This window comes from Carassius gibelio, chromosome B13 (assembly GCF_023724105.1).
Source record: "Carassius gibelio isolate Cgi1373 ecotype wild population from Czech Republic chromosome B13, carGib1.2-hapl.c, whole genome shotgun sequence".
NCBI lineage: Eukaryota > Metazoa > Chordata > Actinopteri > Cypriniformes > Cyprinidae > Carassius > Carassius gibelio.
Genome location: NC_068408.1, coordinates 15,336,034 through 15,357,716, shown reverse-complemented (window position 1 = coordinate 15,357,716; position 21,683 = coordinate 15,336,034). Strand labels below are relative to the sequence as shown.

General features: G+C 35.7%; 1 protein-coding gene across 4 annotated transcripts in view; it reads left to right on the top strand.

Annotated features, from left to right (window-relative positions):
- Positions 1-7,387: 7,387 nt before the first annotated feature.
- LOC127970643 (KH domain-containing, RNA-binding, signal transduction-associated protein 2) overlaps positions 7,388-21,683 on the top strand; it is a 73,481-nt gene continuing 59,185 nt past the window's right edge. For 2 of the 4 annotated variants that reach the window (XM_052573307.1, XM_052573306.1), the window contains exons 1-2: positions 7,389-7,694; positions 21,352-21,479. In XM_052573307.1, coding sequence (XP_052429267.1) covers positions 7,604-7,694; positions 21,352-21,479 — 219 coding nt within the window. In that variant the 5' untranslated portion in view covers positions 7,389-7,603. Of the gene's footprint in view, positions 7,695-21,351; positions 21,480-21,683 lie in introns of all 4 variants that reach the window. The other 2 variants (XM_052573308.1, XM_052573305.1) reach the window with 2 other exon arrangements.

Genomic DNA, 21,683 nt, shown 5'->3' with positions numbered 1-21,683 from the left:
TTCATTTCAGCTATAAAGCAGCTCTACAGAAGACAATAGAGTCATTATTTCACTCAATTCTGATAAAGTTTTGTTCACATCCAATAGAGTCAGTGCCGTCAAATTGATGATATTACTGAATATTAAGTGTCTTTTAGATTCCAACTAAGCAAGTCAAAGATGACGCTGGCATAAAATGTAGGGCAAAATAAAACATTGGAAAAAAACAGGCAAAGTCAGGGGACCAGTTGTCCTCTCACCTAAATGAACGAGCACAGTGTGATATTGATCGGGATACATCACACCGGCATTAGCTGGAAAGGTATATAATAATGTCACAATGTATGTAGGTAGTTGGACATCATCCTACCATGCCTCGCTAAATCTATGCCTCTGTGTAGACATCAAGTGTCCAGACTTCTTCAGAGCATCTACTGATTGTCCATTTGACCTTCTATGCATTATTTAGATTTGATAAAATATCTACATGTTCATGTTTAGTCATTTTATTGAATAGAGTGAATTGTTTTTAGCATTTAACTAAATATGCCATTATTCTTTCAACCAACACAAAATATACCATAATTCAGTGATCTGTTGTTCAAGAATCAAAGTTCATGTGTGTATGATAACAAATGTAGGTGACTGAGTTAAACAGATGTGTTCATTATAAGCAGTGGCATGAGGAAAACTAAAAGATTATTCTGATTTATGTTTCACGTCTGGAAGTGAATCATCTAGCAATTCACGTCTTTCAGAGTGAGCTTGACAGATTTCCTTAGTGTATGAAAAAATGAAAGAAAATGTGTTTTAGAGCCAAAGGGCATGTATTAACCCAATCTCATTGGGTTAATGATGAATTAACGCATCATATTTCTCCTAGTGGGCCTTACATATTGATCTGAGCATCGTTCATGCATTTAAGAAGACAACTGGGAGATCAAACACTTAAGCTATGGATTCTTTATTTAGATGTGGTTTGTGACTAATGAGTAGGGAAATACTAGCTGTTGTTTGTCCCTGAGAATGCTAGCAAGCTCATTTCCTTTCCTGCCACACTGCAAAACTAATGCCAGACACTCCCAATGACTTGCACTATGATGTATTGGGATGCATATACTGTGTGATGCATTGCTCTCCACTTACACATTCATTTGCACCTTAGAACCATTTGTTTCTTAAAATCAATGCCACATATTTTTGCCAACATTCTGTATGCTGTGCATTTGTGGCAATTAAATGTATTAGATTTCCCCAGCACGAGTGAATGAGAAAAATGGCTGGCTGTACCACTGAAGGGGTACATTGACTCCATTGGTTTAAGCTGCTGTGATTCTTGTAATGTCACTGCATTGATTATGACCATTCATCATTTTTTCGACCTCTCCGTGCAGTAAATTTCACTTTGATTTAACATTATAGTTCATTCGTCATTTTCCTTGGCCAGTATTCCAGTATGTCACAAACTGTACTTACGACTGGTGTGATGCTGAAACCTCAAGCCTCAAGAGGAAGATTGTGGATCTAATGTAGTTTGCCTGAATTTCTTTTTATAATGATTTCTATTACAAGTTATTACTATTATTATTTGTTATTATGTATTCATCTCACCAGTTATATAAACTAAACACATTTGCTTATCAGTTTTTCATAACATGTTGTTATCACAACATTTAAAATTATTATTATTGTTAAATGCTTTTCATTCCATTTCTAAACATACTAATGAATCTAGATCATTTTTTTACATCTACATTGTACATTTACAATGCTTATAAACTACCATTCTGATTCAGTTTGTAACATTATACACCTGTGGCTATTTAAAATAAATGCTTTTCTTCTTTTAAATCCTGAAATTCTGAAAAAAGTATCATGTTTTCACAAAAATGTTAAGCAGCACAACTGTTTTCAACATTGATAATGTTTCTTGAGCAGCAAATCAGCACTGAATGATTTCTGAATGATCATGTGACACTGAAGACTGGAATGATGGAATAATACCATCACAGGAATAAATTACATTTTAAAAATATATCATAATAGAAAACAGTTATTGGTTAATTAAATGTTAATATTTCACAGTATAACTGTTCTACTGTATTTTTGATCTAATACATTTTCCATGACAGACGTTTAGGTCTCTTTGAAGACACAAATTGTTTTATACACAGCAAACCCTCAGTTGTTTGAGTACTATTTTTCTTATTCTCAGTAGATATCCTCAAAAGACAAGACATGTCCAGCACTGTTTACAAGTAGCCTGAGGAGCAATAAAAGGAGTTAATCTTAATTGATCAAGGAGAGCTCCCTCAGTAGAATAGGCAAACTGTAATAATTGCTGATATTAGGCTGCCCTGTGGGTCAAAAAAGCTATTTCAATTAGTAATGTAAGGTCTTTTATATGCACTTTTTCTTTGCCCAGAGGCTCTTATTAAACTTTCTTTTACAAAGGAGCTCAGAGTGGAAATTACTGTTGATGACAAAGGGTTTGGGCTTGTCAGGGTACTGCAGACTCACTATTTAACCTGCTGGCTGCGTGGACTCTTATGGCCAGGGGCAGTGGCAGCCATTATCTGCTCTAGCCTTCACCATCATAAGCCTAATTTAGATACACTGTCCTAACATTGCCTTAACACATTGTGCCTTAATGCTGACCTTTATGAATCATAATATTTTAATGAACAGTAACGAACAGCTGTGTGCTCACCACTCGCACATTCTACTGCTCAATATAGGCCAACTTTATATATTCTACTGTAATTATATGCAAACCAGTGGGACTAGTGCCTCTGACTGATATAGGATCTGACCTGAAAAGCCTGAAAACAGAATTGGTATTGATAGATAAACAGTGCTAAAATGTGTGTGTGTGTTTTTTTATTTGCTGAAAATACTTGTAGTCATTTGTATCTTCATCAGAACAGATTTGGAAATATTTAGCATCACTTTCTCTGCAGTGAATGGGTGGCATCAGAATAAGAGTCAGAAGTGCTGATAAAAACATCAAAATAATCCACAAGTAATCCACATGATTCCAGACTGAATGTCAGTGAATATATATGAAGACAAAAGTTAAACCCATTAATAGTATAATTATGAGTTTTAATCATCACTTCTGGCCAGAGAAACCTGAAGACTGCATTTAAAAATCAATTTATTTAAAATTAATCATAATTAACAAATAGTACATAGACTATTTGCTTACCCAAATCATATTACTTTTTGATAAGTATGTTAAAATGTTAAGGTGTCCATAATTAGTTATTCTTTGTCAATTATTATTAGTTATTTGTAGTTATAAGAATGTTAATATTGTGTTGCCTATTTGATCCTGTGTTTTTCGATTATTTATAGATTATGTAAGAACAATATTCTAAATTGTGACTGAAAATGTATTTAAATGTATTTAACTAAATTCTTACTAAATAATATTTAGCTGATTGGTCTCTGCGGCTTGTGACGATACATTGATGTGTAAAGACACAAAAGGATCGGTCTGTATAAGAAACTGAAAAGTATTTATATAGTTTTTTACCTCTGATTTACTTAATGTCCGAACTTTTAGAAATCTCCTTAGTGCATCCTGTTGTGTTCTCAGCAGCAGGTGCCTAAGGCCTCTTCTTCTTCTTCTTGCTTTATTGCGGATCACAGACTTATACAGTAAGTGCATTACCACTCCCTTTCTCTCACCATTGACATTCCTAATTGAGATTGTAGCTAGAGTGTCAATGGTCCGTTTGAGAGATAAGTGGCTGTAATGCACTTATAAGTCTGCAATCCGCAGTAAAGCAAGAAGAAGAAGAAGACGCCTCATGCGCCTGCTTGAGAACACACTTTATAATTTTAAGGTTATTTAACATCTCCTGACCCCAGTATATGATTTTCATTGGCAACACAATTTTGTACAACAGAATGTACTACAGACTAAGACGGTCGGTACCAGCCTATGCTGTTTATAGCATCATCTCAATAGCTCTCTCCACCTGTCAGGGTAGAATGAATTGCTTTGTGTGAAACAGAGAGCTTGTAAAAAATAAATAAATACATAAATCTCAAGTGAAGAAGCAGGAGGATGATGTGACACAAGGGCCTGAGATGCCATGTGAACCCTTAGTCCTCAAATTGAGCAAAGCTTAATATCCCATTACCCCATTTCCTCCCCTCTCCTGATTTCTCCCAATAGTGCTGGTTAATAATTCACACGGTGGGCTATTGCATTTCCACAATTGGAGACTCTGCTAAAATACCAAAGCTATCGTCCCTGAGCTGATTACATTTGCTCAAAGTTTTTGATACACTGCAAAAAAAGTGCTTTATTAAAGTGCCGCTCAGGACTTTGAAAATTTTGCATACTACTAAACATTATTTGTTTTTAATAGTTGTTAGGGAACTTGCTCTGAGGTGTAAAGTCAATGTACTTTAGCTCTACTTATTATTTTAACGATGTAATAAAGATTGATTATTCCTAACACATGGTGCTGTTACAGCTTTGCAATTCATCATGTATTTTCCCTGCATTTTTTAAAAAGACTAATTATCCTTCAGTGCTTGATGTGCCATCAACCCCGAATTAATAATCTTCTGAATGTTTTCTTTTTTCAGAAAAAAGTATTCATGTTTGAAAGTTATATATTTTTTATATTAAAGACTTTTTCTTGACAGATGTTTTTTTTTATGTTATTTTAAAACAAATGTTTATGAAAGTTAATATTTGTAAAATGCATCACTTTTCTAATTAAACACTGTCCAATTTACTGTTAATGGGACAGCAAGAAACAAAAACAAATTACAAACATCAAATTATGTGCTGGCCAGAATTTGTTTTGTACTTTAAATTATTGGCTGCCCACAGCATGAAACCATTGAATTTTAAGTGTCAATTAAAAACAAAAATGATCAGTCTCCTATTCAGATTTGAGAAATTTACATACTGTATGTGTAGTGAGTCCCTGATAATTTAATGTAAAATCTGGGACCTGAAGCAAAACCAGCTGAGAAGCCCTGGCCTAATCTACCTGATCCTGTTGTGTTATTTTTGGCCACTAGAGTGCTGCAGAAAGCCATTCTTACTAGTTTAATACATGATGCAACGGAATAAATTATGCCAAGCTGTTAAGTGTTACTACTGAGCTAGGCTGCTCTAGTTGTTTTTTCCAGACCAGATGCCTCAGAAGTTCAATATAGCTGCAATTTATTTATTTCTAAAGTGAGTGGTATGAATACAAATATGGTAAAGGAACTGACTGACGGTGAGATGTTGGATAACTGTGGTACAAATACCATAATACCACCAAAAATAGTACATGAACTGATTTCTTCTCTCACCAATATGTAAATTTTGTAAAAATGAGAACATAAAAGCCACAAATTAGGCAAATTAAGTGAGAGACTTTTGATAAAATGCAATCTTTTGATGAAGCAATAAAACTGTTTTTCATCTTGTAGAGATGAGACAAAAGGATTGTATATCATAGCAACTGATAGCTTTTGCCTTTCAGAAGGATTTCATTATGTTGAGTGGTGAGTGATGTATAGAAGGTGTTGATCCTCCACAAACCCTTATTTCTTTTTCCTTAATCCCTTCCCATTCACCACCCTCAGAAATCAATATAGAATCTCCAAATCCATTTGATTATCCTATTGCCAAACTGATTCCAACCAGAGTGTTGGACCTCTCACCTAAACCTGAATCAGAAGTCACTCAGAAAATAAATTAAAATGTTCTAGTACCCTAAGCATCTGCAAGTATATTTGTCATTTTAAATTAAAGTGATGGTTAGACATGTACTGAAGTTAGTAGAACTTGTCAGAAATAAAACGTGAATCAATATTTTAATAGTGTGGTTTATTTTTCTTTATGATGATATTTTATTAAACATTTAATGCAAACCAGCTTTAGATACTGTAGATAGCTTGCATGGCTTGTTTTGTGACATATTACACTTTATAAAATATTTGCATACTGTATATATATTTTATCAAATGCAGTAGCATGCTTGCTATTTTTGTATGCTCTTGTTTTCATAACACTCTTTTTATATTATGGAATATTCTGGAAAAACAGTATTCACATGAGACTTTTTGATGTTTTACTTTTTGATTACTTGTGCCAAATGGTTTTTCATTTGTAGCATTACCATGCAACACTCTGTCTGTGTGGACCAGTATTCTGTAATTATGTTCATAGTTCACAGGCAGACAGTAAATATGACACTTGGGGTGCAGATGTTTGCCAACAGCACTGTAATCCATTCAGTTATTAATTAGGCAAGCTGGTCTTGTCCCTCTTCCTCCTTTCACTGCCTCTCTCTCTCTCTCTTTCTCTCTCACTCTCTCGCTGTCTTCTCTCCCCTTCTCCTCTGTGGCTATCTTTCCTTCCCCCTCATATGTGCTTAGCTGCTTGGCTAAGTGTTAGTGTGTGTGTTTGCGAGTGTTTGCACTATCTGTGACTGTCTGTCACAACAGCTTAATCCATCTTGGCAAACTGAGGCAAATGGGAAATCCACTGATTAGTATTCATGGCCGTTACCAAATGTCCCTACCAACTCCGCTGTCTGCAGTGGAAAACTTATGTTTGTCATGAATATCTGTTATTGCACCGTTCCGATTAACAAAATCATTTAACTGCTATATTTTTACTGTTGTTTCCAGCTATAAAGACCTCTATCCATAATATCGCCAAAAAAATCATATTGTTTGAATCAGGAGAGAAATATGCACATGTTTTAAATGAAGCAATGGTTTAAAGTTAAAATACCTTCATGATAGTGTTTATTTTATCTTTTCTTGTTTTTTTTTTTTTTTTTTACAAAACAGTTTTTCACTTTACAAGACATAAACTGATGGACTGGAGTTATGTGAGTTACTTGTGGATTATGGTGATGTTTTTATCAAGCTGTTTGTACGACTGCACCAATTCACTGCATGCAAATGATCCACTAGTGAGCAAGTGATGTAATGCTAAATTACTCCAAATATGTTCCAATGAAACAAACTCATCTACATCTTGGATGATCTGAGGGGGGTTTAAAAAAAACAGTAACTTCTCCTATTTGAGTTAACCATTCCTTTGAAAGCATATGAAGACAGACTCATACATACCATTATTTCATGTTGGATTCAGTGTCCAATTATACATGCTTTATAATACTGTTAAAACAATGCATTTGTTGTCTGATGTCTTTCCAAAGCAAATGTGCAAAGGCGGTCCAAGGTTACTTGTCAGAGAGTGCAAGACCATAGATTTGCACAGAAGATTAGGTGTTCAGAACCATGGACAGGGGTCACAGATCAGCAGTGGGATCTCAGAATGTCCCCTGTTCAGTCCTATAGACAATATCTGACATTTGCATGCAGTTTGCTCTCTGGCATGATTACCAATCCAAATATAGATGGGCGGAGTGAGAGTACAGATTCGGAGTCTGAGGTGGGAGGTTTTACATGAGAGACTCGAGGAGATGGGTACACTGCATTGATATCTTCCACGTTGTGCGCGAAAACCACACGATCCCTCCCCGATATTACGCAGTCTATTTAAACGCACCATCCACACACCCATTCCATCACTCACCACTTTGGTCGTCTCACCTGTACTCGCGGTGTTCAGGAGAGGAACCCAGTGATGGATCAGGACAAGTACCTGCCAGAGCTCATTGCCGAGAAGGACAGCTTGGACCCGTCGTTCGTCCACGCGATGCGCCTTCTTGCTGAAGGTAAACTATGATTTCTTCTGCTATCATTTTTAGCCTCGCATCTGTTTGGTGTGGCGTCGCTGCTGTAGGCTACAGTGTTTGTGCTGTTTTCGCGAATACAATATTCATTAATCATGTTTAATTCCGATAAATGGATATTTGTTCTTGAAGCATGTAAGAATGAATCATGCGTGTCAGGAGTTAACATTTAGGCTATTATTATTTGAGGTGATCATTTATTTAGTAAAATGAGGGAACTGTTAGCAAGCTGGCTTGGTCTTGATAAATATTTTTTGTAGCTATGTAAGGTTGTCTTTTCCAGTTATTGGGACTGTGCACAACTTCGTTTTCTTACAGTGCTCAAGTGACCTTTCAATATGTTACCAGTGAACATAATTCAAAAAAAAAAAAAAAAAATTGAAGCGACAATAAAATATTTGCCAGCTGTTCATCAGTTCTCCCGGAAAAGTTCGCGCGCCTCATCGACGTCGTTTACTATAATCACAGGAATTGTTTCGAGTTAGGTTACTGGATCGGGCATTATACAGTAGCTACGGCAAAAGCATTCATATACTGAAACCTATGTAGCCATTCATAATAATAATTCTTTATGCAACTGATCTAATGAATTCAAATTATACATTTAGGCTATCTCTCATTCGGTTTCATTTAATAACCAGTATGATAATTATATCATAACTTAAAGCGATGTCAGGTATTTCAAATCTGCTTTTTCGAAAGACATAAAATGTAAAATAATGATAATAAAAGTAATTTCATTGCATAATGACTCTGTCTATGTTTGTCACGCGTAATCATTGATTTAGTAGCTACCACATGGTCAGCTAGACACTCATCTGAAATACTAGTTTTAAACAAAGCACTAGTTTTTGAGATATAGGTTCTACAAGCCCTTGGGCTTGCCTTATACCCACATACCAAATCTGATCGCAATGGAAAACTGGCCAGCAGCTTTCTGTTGTTATGGTTACCTAGTTTTTTCGACGCAATTTTATTATTATTATTTTATTTTTTCGTATTTGGCTAATTATGACTAATTTTAATCAGACTTTGATCACTAAAAACCACGTTTTGCCATATGAACTTGTATGAAAAAGAAGAACTTACCAGCTATAGACTATATATAGGCTATGCACCTAGCCTATATCTCTATTGATTTATTGTTCAGCACAGAGAGCCTAAATATTTCATTGCTTACCCCAGTGTTCATTTGTTTGAGGTCGTAAGGACAACCTAACATGGTAGCTTTACATATGATCTGAAGTTATTATAGTTGGGATAAGATAAAGCAGTCCTTGACAACTCATCAGATAGTAAGCAGAGTAATTAAGAGGCAATTATGGCTATTACAAAGTACTCACACTGGCTCAGATTATCTCAAGTGCAGGGGAGCACAGTGGGGTGCGTGCTGATGAATAAGCAAGCATATAATTAAATGACAACAGTTGTAACTGGTCCACAGTATCAGGAAATTGTAAACAGTAAACATATTTTTAATTGTAAATAATGTGCACCATTAATTTACATTAAAACATAAGTCACCATTAATGCTGCTTGCATTAATGGTGATCTGGTTGCATACAGCTCATGTCATCTCATGTGTTGTATTTATTCATGAATGTTAGATTTACTTTCACATGATAGAAGCAAACAAACAAAAATTGTTCCTCAAGCTCATGGGAAATATATGAGCTGATGATTCAGGTTCTGAAGAATTGGGTCCTAAAACAGGCTGTGCTTTTGTATTATTTTAACGATGTAATAACAGGGGAACAGGGGAAAGTGTTACCAGGGTTTTCTGTAGGTAACAAATGTGTCTAGTAAAAACCTCTTTATGTGCTTGAAAATAATTTGTCATAATCTTAAAACCAAATCAAGATAACACAGCTCTCCACAAAAGGGATAATAAGTAATTTATATGCTATCTTTCAAATAAACTGAATTGGCCATGGTTATGCATGTCTGCATATAGCTTATGTTACCATTATTCAGTCTGCATATTTTGCCTCTGAAAAAAAAATGTAATTAATGACAATTAGTGGCAGGTTACTTACTCTCCTGTGGGTCATTTTTAACCTAAGTAAACACCTGCTGTCTTAAAAGACTTAATTTTTAGTGCTCCTCCCAAGACATGTAGAAAAAAGTTTGCATTTCATATTCACATTTAAGCGTTATATAAATATTATTATAAAATGTGTAATTTATTCATAAATAATGAAAGAAATAAAAATGTTAAACTTTATCATCTCTCACCTTGGTAGCTCATTATGAAGATTGTATCAATAGTGGCAAAAATTAAAAAAGCAAACCTTCATTAAATTAATTAAATTTCATGCTGAGCTACTGGTACCCTGCCAGTGTTTATTTACCCAAGCACATATTTGATTTATTTCAGAATGTAACTTGATAGTAAGGCCTCTTGGTACTGCATGACGGGCCAGTGAACAGTACAGCCGATTTAAACCTGGATAGGAAATGACTCTGACCCATGTGCAGGGAACACTTTGATATATGCTTTCTTGTTAAATATTTAAAACTGTACACTGTTAAGTTTGCTGTACATTTTGGGATATTAAGGGAGTTTAAATCAAACGCTTTCACTCTCAAAGTTTCTGGGCTTAAGGAGAGTTCAGGCAAGGAGTCTCCCACAGCTTAGATATTTTTGTACAAATTTTGTCACTCCCTTTAAGAGGGAAGTGATTAATATTGAAACTGCGATCAATACAAGCGTAACTTATCCTAAACACCAGGCGGCCTGGAAACAACTGACAACTAAGCACTTCAGCTAATGGCCCATGCCTGCTGTGTAACTCTAATGTCTAGACCTCTCTGAAGCCTCACAGTTCCAGTGCACTGTGAAAGAACTTGCACAAATTATTAGAATTGCTAATTTTAGGATTTTTTTTTAAATGTGGAAAAAAGTGATGTTTATCATGACATATTTTAGTGCAGCAAAGCAATGCCCAGAGGATCATTTATCTGTTTATTTTTTTTTTCTTTTTTCTTTTCTTTCTCAGAGCCATGCAAAATGAGATGATTTTTGATAATCTGCTCAACGCTTGGCTGTTTTCCAAGAGATCATTTGTACAGTTCATATATTTTTTTTAAGTTCATGAAATATCATGCCATAGAGTACATTTGAACTTATATACAAAGTGAAAAAAAAAATTATGAAGCCTGTTAGAAATTGGAACAATTTCTTATATTAACATTTATGTCTAGCACATACAAATATGTTTAAGTATATGTTAAAATAAAACCCATTAATATATGCTGATATCATATAAATAATAATATAAAAGTAGTCTTATATAATATAAAAGCAAATATAAAAACAAAGATGTATTTTAAAAAATGACAAACACGCACGCACGCACGCACACACACACACACACACACACACACACACACACACACACACACACACACACACACACACACACACATACATACACATATGTATATATTTAATTAACATATGTGCATATTTATATATGTTATACATGTATATCTTCATTTACCCAGAGATTATACATCACCTTATAGGTAGCATGTGTAAAAATATCTTTCACGATATAAGAAATTATTTCATATATTACATTTCGATATTGGATGTAAGCAAAATTTGTTGACAGGTTTGTCTCAGGAAAGTTAGGGGAAGTTTAGCTGAAAGAGACTCTTTAAAGTTTATTCTTTTTCTCCGTCCAGATGCTTTGAATTTCAGGTGAGACAGTCCACTTCAGAGAGCCACCTACCTGGAATGAGCTGTTCCTCATGGGGGAACAAAGAGGATGCTTCACATTCCAGTCTGTCATTTTGATCTTGTAAAGCACATTGCTGAATTGCTTTTATAGAGGTGACTTGATGCAAACCACTTACTTTAGAAAAGGACAGACTGCAACTGCATCCACTTTAGAGTCTATTTTTCTAAAAAGAGCCTTCTTTGCCTCATAGGGACGAAAAGTAAGGCAACAAAAAAATCTGCTTAGCAACAACATTTTTGGAATGGATATTACAAGGTGGTGTTAAAGACGAGGCATGATTTTGCTGAAATGATGAACTGAGATGAAAACAAAGCATTTAAATCAAAGTGCTCTTATATGATTAAAACAGCTGGTCATTGATTTCTCGACAGGTGTTTGGGGAAAACGGTGTCTTGAAAAGAGGTAGACAAAAAATTTTTAATCAGAAAATGTAGTTATATTTAATTTAGCTATTACAGTACAGTACATCTATTATATCACACTTAACTGTAGTGATTTATGTTTGGTTTAAACAACAGTAGTACATGAACTCTCAAGGATTGCTGTGCCTGATGGAAAAATTCTACCACTACATTCTTAATTATATAGAACAGGATGAGTGTCATATTTCAGTAATCAATCACCCTTCACTATAATAACCAAGGATGTTGTATCTGCAGAAAGCTTTATGTCAGTATTCCTGTTCATCTCAATGGCAGTTGCTTGGCTGACGCAACACCTAGCAGTAGTACTAGATTTAAAAATGAGGTTTTTGATCAACAAGGATACACACTGCATGCTTTTGAAAGCCCTCAAAAAAGTATCTGCTAAATAAGACTACTATAAATGAAACATTTGGGGTTTTGTAAATTGTTTCATTTTCTGAGAATACACTTTCCTTTTTTCAGTGTCCGTCAATTGAGAAAAATGCTTTTTTATTAACAGATAGTTGTGTAGTTTAGTTACAACATTTCCCAGCAGGGGCTAATGGGACCTTGCTAACCATCAGTTTGTAAACCATTCTTAGTATCTGAGAGACTCAAAAACCTATTGCTTTAAATTACACAGTGCATGTAAAATGTTTGCAGTCCAGGTTAACTAGGATTTTCTTTAATGTTTAATACTAGGGGTGCACAATATATATCGGCCGATGATTAATGTGAATCTCGTCAGTAAAGCCAGTTATCTAATCAGCGGTAAATTCCATCACGTGTGTGATTTCACATAGAGTAGCTGTTACTACACAGAACCGTTGTTAACTGACAAAATGCGCAAATCCACATTCATTATCAGTTAGGATTTGCGCAGCTTGTCAGTTAACAACGGCTCCGTGTAGTAACAGGTCTATGTGAAATTACGCACATGATGGTATTTACCGCTGATTAAAGAACCGGCTTTACTGACGAGATGCGCATTAATCATCAGCCGATATATATCGTGCATCCCTATTTATGCACACTTTCAGATCTTTCAGATTCTACACAGGTCATATGCTTCCAGATGTCTTAAATTAGTGCTAATGAGTGCAGTTGATCAAATGTGTGATCTAGCAGTAACCTTGTCCTGACAAAATGAAACCATTAGGCTACAGAACCTGTCTCAAGATTGGATGAATGTTTCATGATATGTCTCCATATTCATAAGCAGCCTTTTAACTTGATTTAGTTCTCCTGCTGTATAAATTTGACCTGCAGATTGCATAGTCACAGACTTTGATAGACCAACTACCGCAATCCCCCGGACATTAGTATGTAGAGTGTGAGCTATTTAAAATGGGTATGTTGATAGGATCAGCTGTTCCTAACAGCTTCCCATTTGAAAACTTATCAAGCCACAGCTCTCTATCACAGAGTAATCATGTGCAGGCTAATAGGTTAATGCCAGCTACCTTAATATTTTGATAAATATGTTGATGTCATTCCACAACTGAAATTGATAGATGGCTTGATACTCTGTTCTAATGATATAGGACGTGCCAGGTCTCTTTAATGTTTTGGGGGCCACTGGAAGACCTTGTTTAGCTGTGAGCTACTAGATGTGTGACTATTAGTTTTTTCCTTCTATATACAGTATACTGTAGGTTTACTGATGGAACAAATGATTCCAAGCCACCAGCCAACTGTATATTTGCCCCCGGCTTCATGAATCTTTAGCATGTTGCCTTCCTTGAGTTAATATCTGTGAAAAATGAAATCTTTGTAGGCAGTATATTTAGGCAGAAAGGTATAAAGGAACATCTGAATCTAGCATTCGCATAACTGTGCCTTTATCCAAGTTGGTTTTTGAAGCATGGTGCAGATGAAGATAATATCCCACAATCCTGATTCACGATTGGTTGAAAGAAAGAAATGAGTGTCTGAAAATATTTCATTATCCATTTTTTTTTTGCTATTTTCTAAATTTATTTCTTCATTATTATCTACAAAGCTAATTAAATGAGCATTTATATATTCCACCAGGATATGTTTATTTTTGATCCTCACCATGCATGTTGTTTGGTTTCCTCAGCAGAATAACTGGCACAGGCCATTTCTGTTTGCTATGAGATACACAGTGAACTGCACTGCATAAATTGTTCCTGGAACTCCAGCTGGAACAAAGAAATCCCAAGTGTCTTTGTTTCTTTGGCTGGATGGCAGGTTCTTTTTCTTCTTGCTGTTACAGCAACACCTTCTAAAAATGAGATGCCCATACACTTGCTGTGAGAGGCAGTGACTAGCACTCCCTTGCAAGCATGTTTGGTGACTTGATGTACTACCACTCTTTGGGGAGACCTGGGGGTGGCTGACAGCAAATTCGAATGGGCTTGTCCTTGTGCTCCTAGAATAATTTGCATCAACATTATACACGTGGCAGATGCTAATGTGCATTTTGGCGAAAAAACAAAATGGATCCTGAATTAAGTGTGTGATTTCATTTTGAAATATGTGTCAGACTGGTGAAGGAAATGTGTGGGATCTAAAAGCTAGGTATCTCTCTGTCCCTTTGCTCTTCTCTATGCTCATCTGTAGCATCGTGTGAAAGGAGACGGAGCAAAGCTGGAGCAGAAATCATATCGTCCTTTTAATGCATGAAAGCCACAGTCTCAGTTCCTTATTCATGCGTAATACGAGCCCCCCGGCAAAAGTTCAATTAAGGAATCTTCTTATGATTGGGAGAGCTATTTAAAATGTAATGGAGAAAAGAGATTTTCTAAAAAGCATGTCAGAATGATTTAAGGCATTTTTGTATTTTTGTCTCTGTGTTACTGTTAGTGAGCTGTCAATAGCTGAATGTCTGTTGAGGGCAGCCTGTAATATGTGCACACATGTAAGTTTAATATACAAGTTTGAGGATTTTTGTTTTTGAAAGTGAACAATAAAATGTATAATGTATACATGTATAATGTATAAAATTAATAATGGTTTTCGAAATTTATTGCACAACAGTTTTCAACATTTATAATAAAAATATATGTGTTTTGAGCACCAAGGAAGTATATTAAGCTGAAGTAATGCCATCACAGAATTAAATTGCATTTTAAAATATATTAAAATGGAAGTAATTTTTTTATCAAATTAATGCCTTGGTGAGCATAAAGGAGTTATTTCAAAACTGCTATCTGCTGGGTGAAATTTTTTTTTCTTGTGTAAACAGGTCTGTTTACTATCTCTGATATTTTTAAAACATAATTAAATTATAATTAAATTAAAAAACCCCATTGTAATATATTTACTGTCCTGATATGTTTAGCGTCACTCTAATTTTGTAACGGCACCCTCCGAAAGGTGCAAGATCCAACTGTGCTGGCATCTGTCGACCAACTACGTTAGACCTGAGAGTCTTCTTTCCCACTTATTAGAAGCTCAGAGAGGAGTGATGCAGCACACGCCAGGCTCACTTTCATTGTAATTAGGAAGCAAGACAAGATGTTCTTTACTGTGGAGGTTAAACATTAGCGTTGAGAGTCTTTTCTTCCCCGCTAAGAAATATCAAGGAAAAATCTTTTTATTCACCCTGAATTGTTGTTAAACCATTACAACACATTTGTTGCAGGGATAAGAATTATGGAGGCATATCCATAATGTCAGTGTATTTGACTTTAAAGCATTTTTTTGAAGGTCATACAATTTTAATGTTGAAGATTACCGTATTAATGGTTCAGTGTCTTAAGATGCACAATGTGCAAATATCACCTCTGACTAAACTATAAAAAATATCTACATTCCCACAGGGGCACTAAGGTTAATTAAGTAATGTAAATTGAGGTGATGCACGATGAAAGGTGATGTATGATGGGGAAGGAAATGAAAAGAGAAGAGGTTTCTAATAGTAATGGCTTGAGTAATATTTTTTGAGATAGGCAGAAGATGGAAATATATTAATATTCAGAAACTGAAATGAGTTTCTCAAACTCATCTGAAACAAATATTATGAAGCCTATTGTAAAATCATGGTGTTGTAAAGTGACACTTTTAAACATATTTAAATTTGAAAATATTACAGACAGGTGTGCATTTGTTTCATTCAAAAATAGCAATATCACTCTTTGAATTTGATGTGTTTAGTGCGTAGTGTGTGTGTGTGTGTGTGTGTTTGTTTTGCACTCAATTTCTCCTTTACCGCATTTACAGTAATGTTCATATTATTAATCAGAATTGGATCATATTGACCATTTATATGTAAATGAACAATGTGTACTCTATGTGTACCTGCACCCAGATCTCCCAGTTTATTTGTCAGATGATGCAAACTTTGGCAAAAGGGAACATTGTTACCCGTTTTGTCCATTTTCTCTAGATAGACAGTATAAGACTCTGTGTATAAGAATGAGTTAAGTTGTTTGTTGTTACGATGACAAAAAGTTTTAAAAGTTTACCGTTTAGGCTAATAGTTCAGTTCAGATGTGAATTCTTATTTAATTATTTAATTGCTTTATTATTATTATTATGCAGTAGATACTTATAAGTGTGTGCGTAACCGTAATTTGCGAGCAAGCATGTCAGTGAGCATGGCATCACAATCGATCAGATGTGTGTTAATGTTGTATTCATTACTATAGCACACCCCATCCCACCACACACACACACACACACACACAAACTAAATTGTTGAGGGCCTCGCACATCAACTTCGCACACAGCCTCGCACCCCTCTTGTGACGGCCCTGATTACTTGACTAATAATATCAGCAGCACACGTGAAAGTGTGAATGAGTACTAGTCAGGTGAAATCACTATCATACTAAATAGACTGTAAGACCAGACTGATTCCTATAGAAGGAGGGAAAAAGTGCTTCCAATCATTGCGTTCTTTTTAGCAATGGTTTCGTCTAAAACTAGTGCAGCCATCATCAATTTGCATTAAAATGGATTCACATGCAAGGAAAATGCTACAAAGAATATTGCACCTGAAAGAACCATTTACCGGATCATCAAGAGCTTCAAGGAGAGAGGTCCGACTGCAGTGAAGAAGTCTTCAGTGCAGAGCTTGCTCAGGAATGACAGCAGGTCGGTGAGAGAGCATCTGCACGCACAGTGAAGCCAAGACTTTTGGACAATGGCCTGGGGTCAAGAGGGACAGCAAAGAAGCCAATTCTCTTCAAGAAAAATGTCAAGGACAAACTGAAATTCTGAAGGACATACAAGGATTGGACAGCAGAAGACTGGTGCAAAGATATTTTCTCTGATGAAGCTCGCTTCTGGAAAATCGATTGTTCGGAGAAGAAAAGGTGAACGCCACCATGAGTCCTTTGACTTCTCAACAGTGAAGCATCCTGAGGCCCAAAACACTTCCATGAATAAAGAATGGTATCAAAAGGTCCTGCTAGAGCAACTTATTCCAACGATCCATGAGTAATTTGGTGATGATCCATGCATTTTCCAGCATTATGGAGCACCATGTCACAAAGCAAGAGTGATTAAAAAAGTGACTCGAAGATCATTACTTTGAAATTTGGGGTCTGTGATCAGGCAAATTCCTGAATCTCTATCCCATAGAGAACCTGTGGTTGACAAGCAGAAGCAACAAATGGTGATCAACTCTGAGATCTAATAAGGCAAGAATGGATCGCCATCAGAAGCTAATATCCAGCGTGCCAGAGCGAATTGCAGAGGTTATGAAGAACAAGGGTCAACACTGTAAATATTGACTCATTTTTTTTTGCCAGTAAAAGTTTTTTTTTGTTTTGTTTTTTTAAAGCCTTTTTACCATAGAAATATGTGGAAAAATAATCTACAAATACTGAAGCAGAAAGACTTTGCAAAACACAAAATCCATGTCACTGCCAAAACTTTTGGCCATGATTGTATAAAAAATGCCTTTCTACTACATAGAAAGCCAAGTAAATATACATATCTTTCCTGTATTGAATAACCCCTTTAAGTGCCATGCAAACTTGATTTCTTAACAAGATTAAACAGAATGTCTGATTTCTAGAAATCCAATCAAGAATTGAAATAAAAATTTAACCGGAATATAAACCTTCATCTAAAATTGATAAAGGTGGTCATTGCTTGCTGAAGTAGTATGAGTAGTAGACAAAAAAGTTGTAAAGTAGATTGAAAAACATTTCCCTCAGGAATCGCAAGGCAACAATTCACAAGCTGATGTAACATAAGTGCTGCAAAAAAAAAGTGTCCAAATTGGGTTTTATTATAGATCAAGCATATCCTCTCTGTTAATTTGTGTCCTGGTGGATTACAAAGCTACTAGTCCTACAGAGTTGACTTTTCTGAATAGGAAGGGCACTGGTTTGTAATATTGCTGAGACAGAAACACAAGGCTTCTTTGAGCAATGCACAATTAGCTCAAACTAATTTTCATCTCTCACTTGTGCCAGTTGCCTCCTCCATATCCTGTGACTGAGTCATCACCTGTATCTGTTTTAAACCTTGACCTTTGTAACATTATATATGTGTGTGTATGAGTGTGTCAGGGGAGTACAAACAAATTTTTACACTGATTATGTTACACAAAAAAAAATAAAAAATGGTAACATATAACCGTCAAATGATTTTGGGTTGAAAATGTAATTTACAACACCTTTATTTACAATATATAACCGGAACAAAATGGTGATTTACCTTTCTTTTTCAAAGCCATATTATCCTAATATGAGTGAGTTCAAGAGGTCAGATTGATGTGTTTTACAAAGTAAATGTCATTTTGAGCTGAAGGTTTCATTTTCCAGCCAGCAGGATGCTAACTTCAGAGAAACTGTGAGTCTTTAAAGTTCTGCACGTTTATGTCTTTTTGATGGATTGATAGAAAAGGTGGATCAAGTGGTGTAAAATGTATTGTATATCAAGGAACAATACTGTGACACTCCAAATAATATTATTAAAAGCTATATCCACCTGCTTGATCAGCCTCAGATTAGGCCCAAAGGTCCTTTCAGATTTTGTTTTGTCATTGTGAACATTATTATTTGTACAGATCCAGCATCCCTTAAATTGTACCCAATTGGTTCATGCTGAGTTCATTCTGAAGAAGGATAATAGAATTTAATCTAGAAACTTCTTGTGTACCAGAACCGTAAATAACCTTTACAGAGCCTTTAGATTAATATATTTGACATTTTGTTATGTGCACATTTTTATGCTTATTATAATGCCAAGAAGATGAAATTTAAAAATGATAAGATTTTAATGTTTTTTGGTAGATCAGTTTATTCGTAAATGCTTAAAATTTAAATACTTAAATATATATGTATGTATGTATGTTTATACATATATATACACCAATGAATGACAAATCAGTAGTTTATGCAATGGTAACCGTGTATAGGGCACTCCTTAAACAAGCTGGGCTGAAGTGTTTTATGCAAAGGCATAGCAGCAGATTTCGGAAAAAGAAGCTAAGCCAGAATTTAAGCCTGGATCTTCCCTATTATGCTGCGATACTCATTCCACAGAGCCATTCACCCTTGAAATTGTTATATGTATCCATTTATGGACATTTTGGTCTTTTACCCATTCAATAAGATCAGATCAGATCAGCAGCTCCTAAATAGCACCCTGAGACTTTTGTTAGTTAGCGTTGTCAGGCATGCGTGGCACACTCAAGAGATGGCTTTTATTGTGTTGCATCCAAAATCAATGAAATCCGAAGACACAGAAGTTTAACAGGGCTCTTGTTTTGTTTTTGTTTTTTATATATGTTAAATTGGTTTTTGTTCACAGACAGTTTGTATGTTGCAAAAAGTCAAAGGAATAATGGCAGCTTTGAATATTGTCTGATCAGATCTTTTCTGTGCAAATAAAATATTAGAAATGCACGGAGCACAAGTCTGTTCCCAGTGGATTACAATGAGAATGTGCAGCTACTGAGTCTGCAGAAGTACTTTTATATTTCAAATGAACTTACATACGTTCATAAGCAAAAGGACAAAGTGATTATACTTTTCTAATTCCTATGTTACATTTTCATGCAAAAATAAATATTAATTCAGTTGTGGCCACTCTTCGTAATACTTATTGTTAGGTCTCCCTCTCACTTACAGCCTGGTTTGATTTCTTTCATACCTTTCAGAGGAAAGGGTAAGGCGAGAGGAGGAACAGCATCCCCAGTGCAAAAAAAGGTCAAAAAAATAAAATCTATCATCACGATCAGGTGATTTTACATAGAGCATGTCATTGTTTAATTTTTTTGATAGAAATTTCACCTTTTCATGCTGTTGTCATTTTGCAGATGCTTTCCTATTAGTATCTTGCAGACACCTGAGAGTAAGTGTACTGAAGAGCACACAATAAAGCAAGACCTCTGTAACTTTCCAGTTCATGCATCGCCTCAGCTGGTGTCTGAACACACAACACCAAAGGGCTGTTAGTGCTACAAAGTTTTACAAGAAAAAATAGGTTTGTTAGGTTTAAAGCAGTGGTTCTGTGGGGGTCAGGGCCCACTAGGGGGCATCAGCTAACTTCCAAGGGGATAAAATAAATAAATAAATGCTATAAATAAACATAAAATCAAGATGTAAACTGAGCATATTTTCTGTCTTTTGTTTTTAGTGAAGAACTACTAGTTTAAAGCGATGATACTGCTACTTTTTTTTTGAAAGGTACCAAGTTGGCCTGTCTTCTGGTTTTCAGAAATTGGTGAGACATGTTCATCATAAATGTGCTGAACTACACCTGTGGTTTCTTTGATAGGACACCCGAGGGCAACTGACTTCATATATCCTTCATATATCCTCAAATATCAACTTGAGACCAGCTGGTTCAAAATAACTGCAAAAATAACTCCCATTTTTATGATTTTTTTTCTCAGTGATTTTATCTTCTGTTGTTGCTCTTAATTCCAGCAAAGTATTTTATAACAAGCAAATAATTGCTTTCTATCTGTTTATTGCAAAGTGTTGTTAACATTGGGATGAAGTCCAAGCTGCTCCTCCTCATTGCATTCAGTGTAGAAGTGAAAGTGAGACAATGCGGTTTTCTGCAGGTCTAAGCAGCTGAGAGACTCTCCAGAGTTGAGGTGAAAAATAATGGTCTCCCTTCACCTGCTGACTTCCCTTACCATCTTTCCCCGCTCCGTGTTTTACACGAATTGCACAGGTTCATAATTCTCAATTCTGCTGAGCATTAATTTAACAGCGACAGAAGGGGATCCCTGGAGGAACCCAGGTGACAGCTTCATTTCAAGCCTCCTTAATGTTGTGTGGCTGCTAAGTCTCCGGCTCAATTCTCGAAAGCACCATAAAATTCCTCAAGCACAAAATATTACAGTTTTGCGCAGCAGCTTTTCAATTTGTGTTTGTCATGCGAATAAGGGCTTAGCAGGCTTACGCCGACAATTTACGTTCTACACAGAGTATTTATTTAATTGTTGTTAATAAACGTGGCACAGGAAGCTGAAAATAGTTTTTACTCGTATTCTGGGCTGGAAATGATAACATTATTTGACCCGAGCAATTTTATCTCCTTTTCATTCAGAGATTGAAAAGTTTGAAGGAGACGAGTTGAGAAAAGATGGCGAGGTGAAGAAATACTTGGATATCATCAGCAACAAAAACATCAAGCTGTCGGAGCGCGTGCTGATCCCGGTGCAGCAGTATCCTAAGGTAAGACATCGATGCTCCATGCACATACTAAAAGAGCAATGACGTGCCGGTCAAATCAATGTTAGTCATGTGGAGATCGGAGAAGATCAAAATGCAATTCATCAGTTTTATGGGATTGCTGTGCTCGTGGTAATGACTTAATATGTTCTGTATCTGGCAGGAGCAAACTAGATGGTGTCAGACTCTGATTTGTGCTGCACTGCA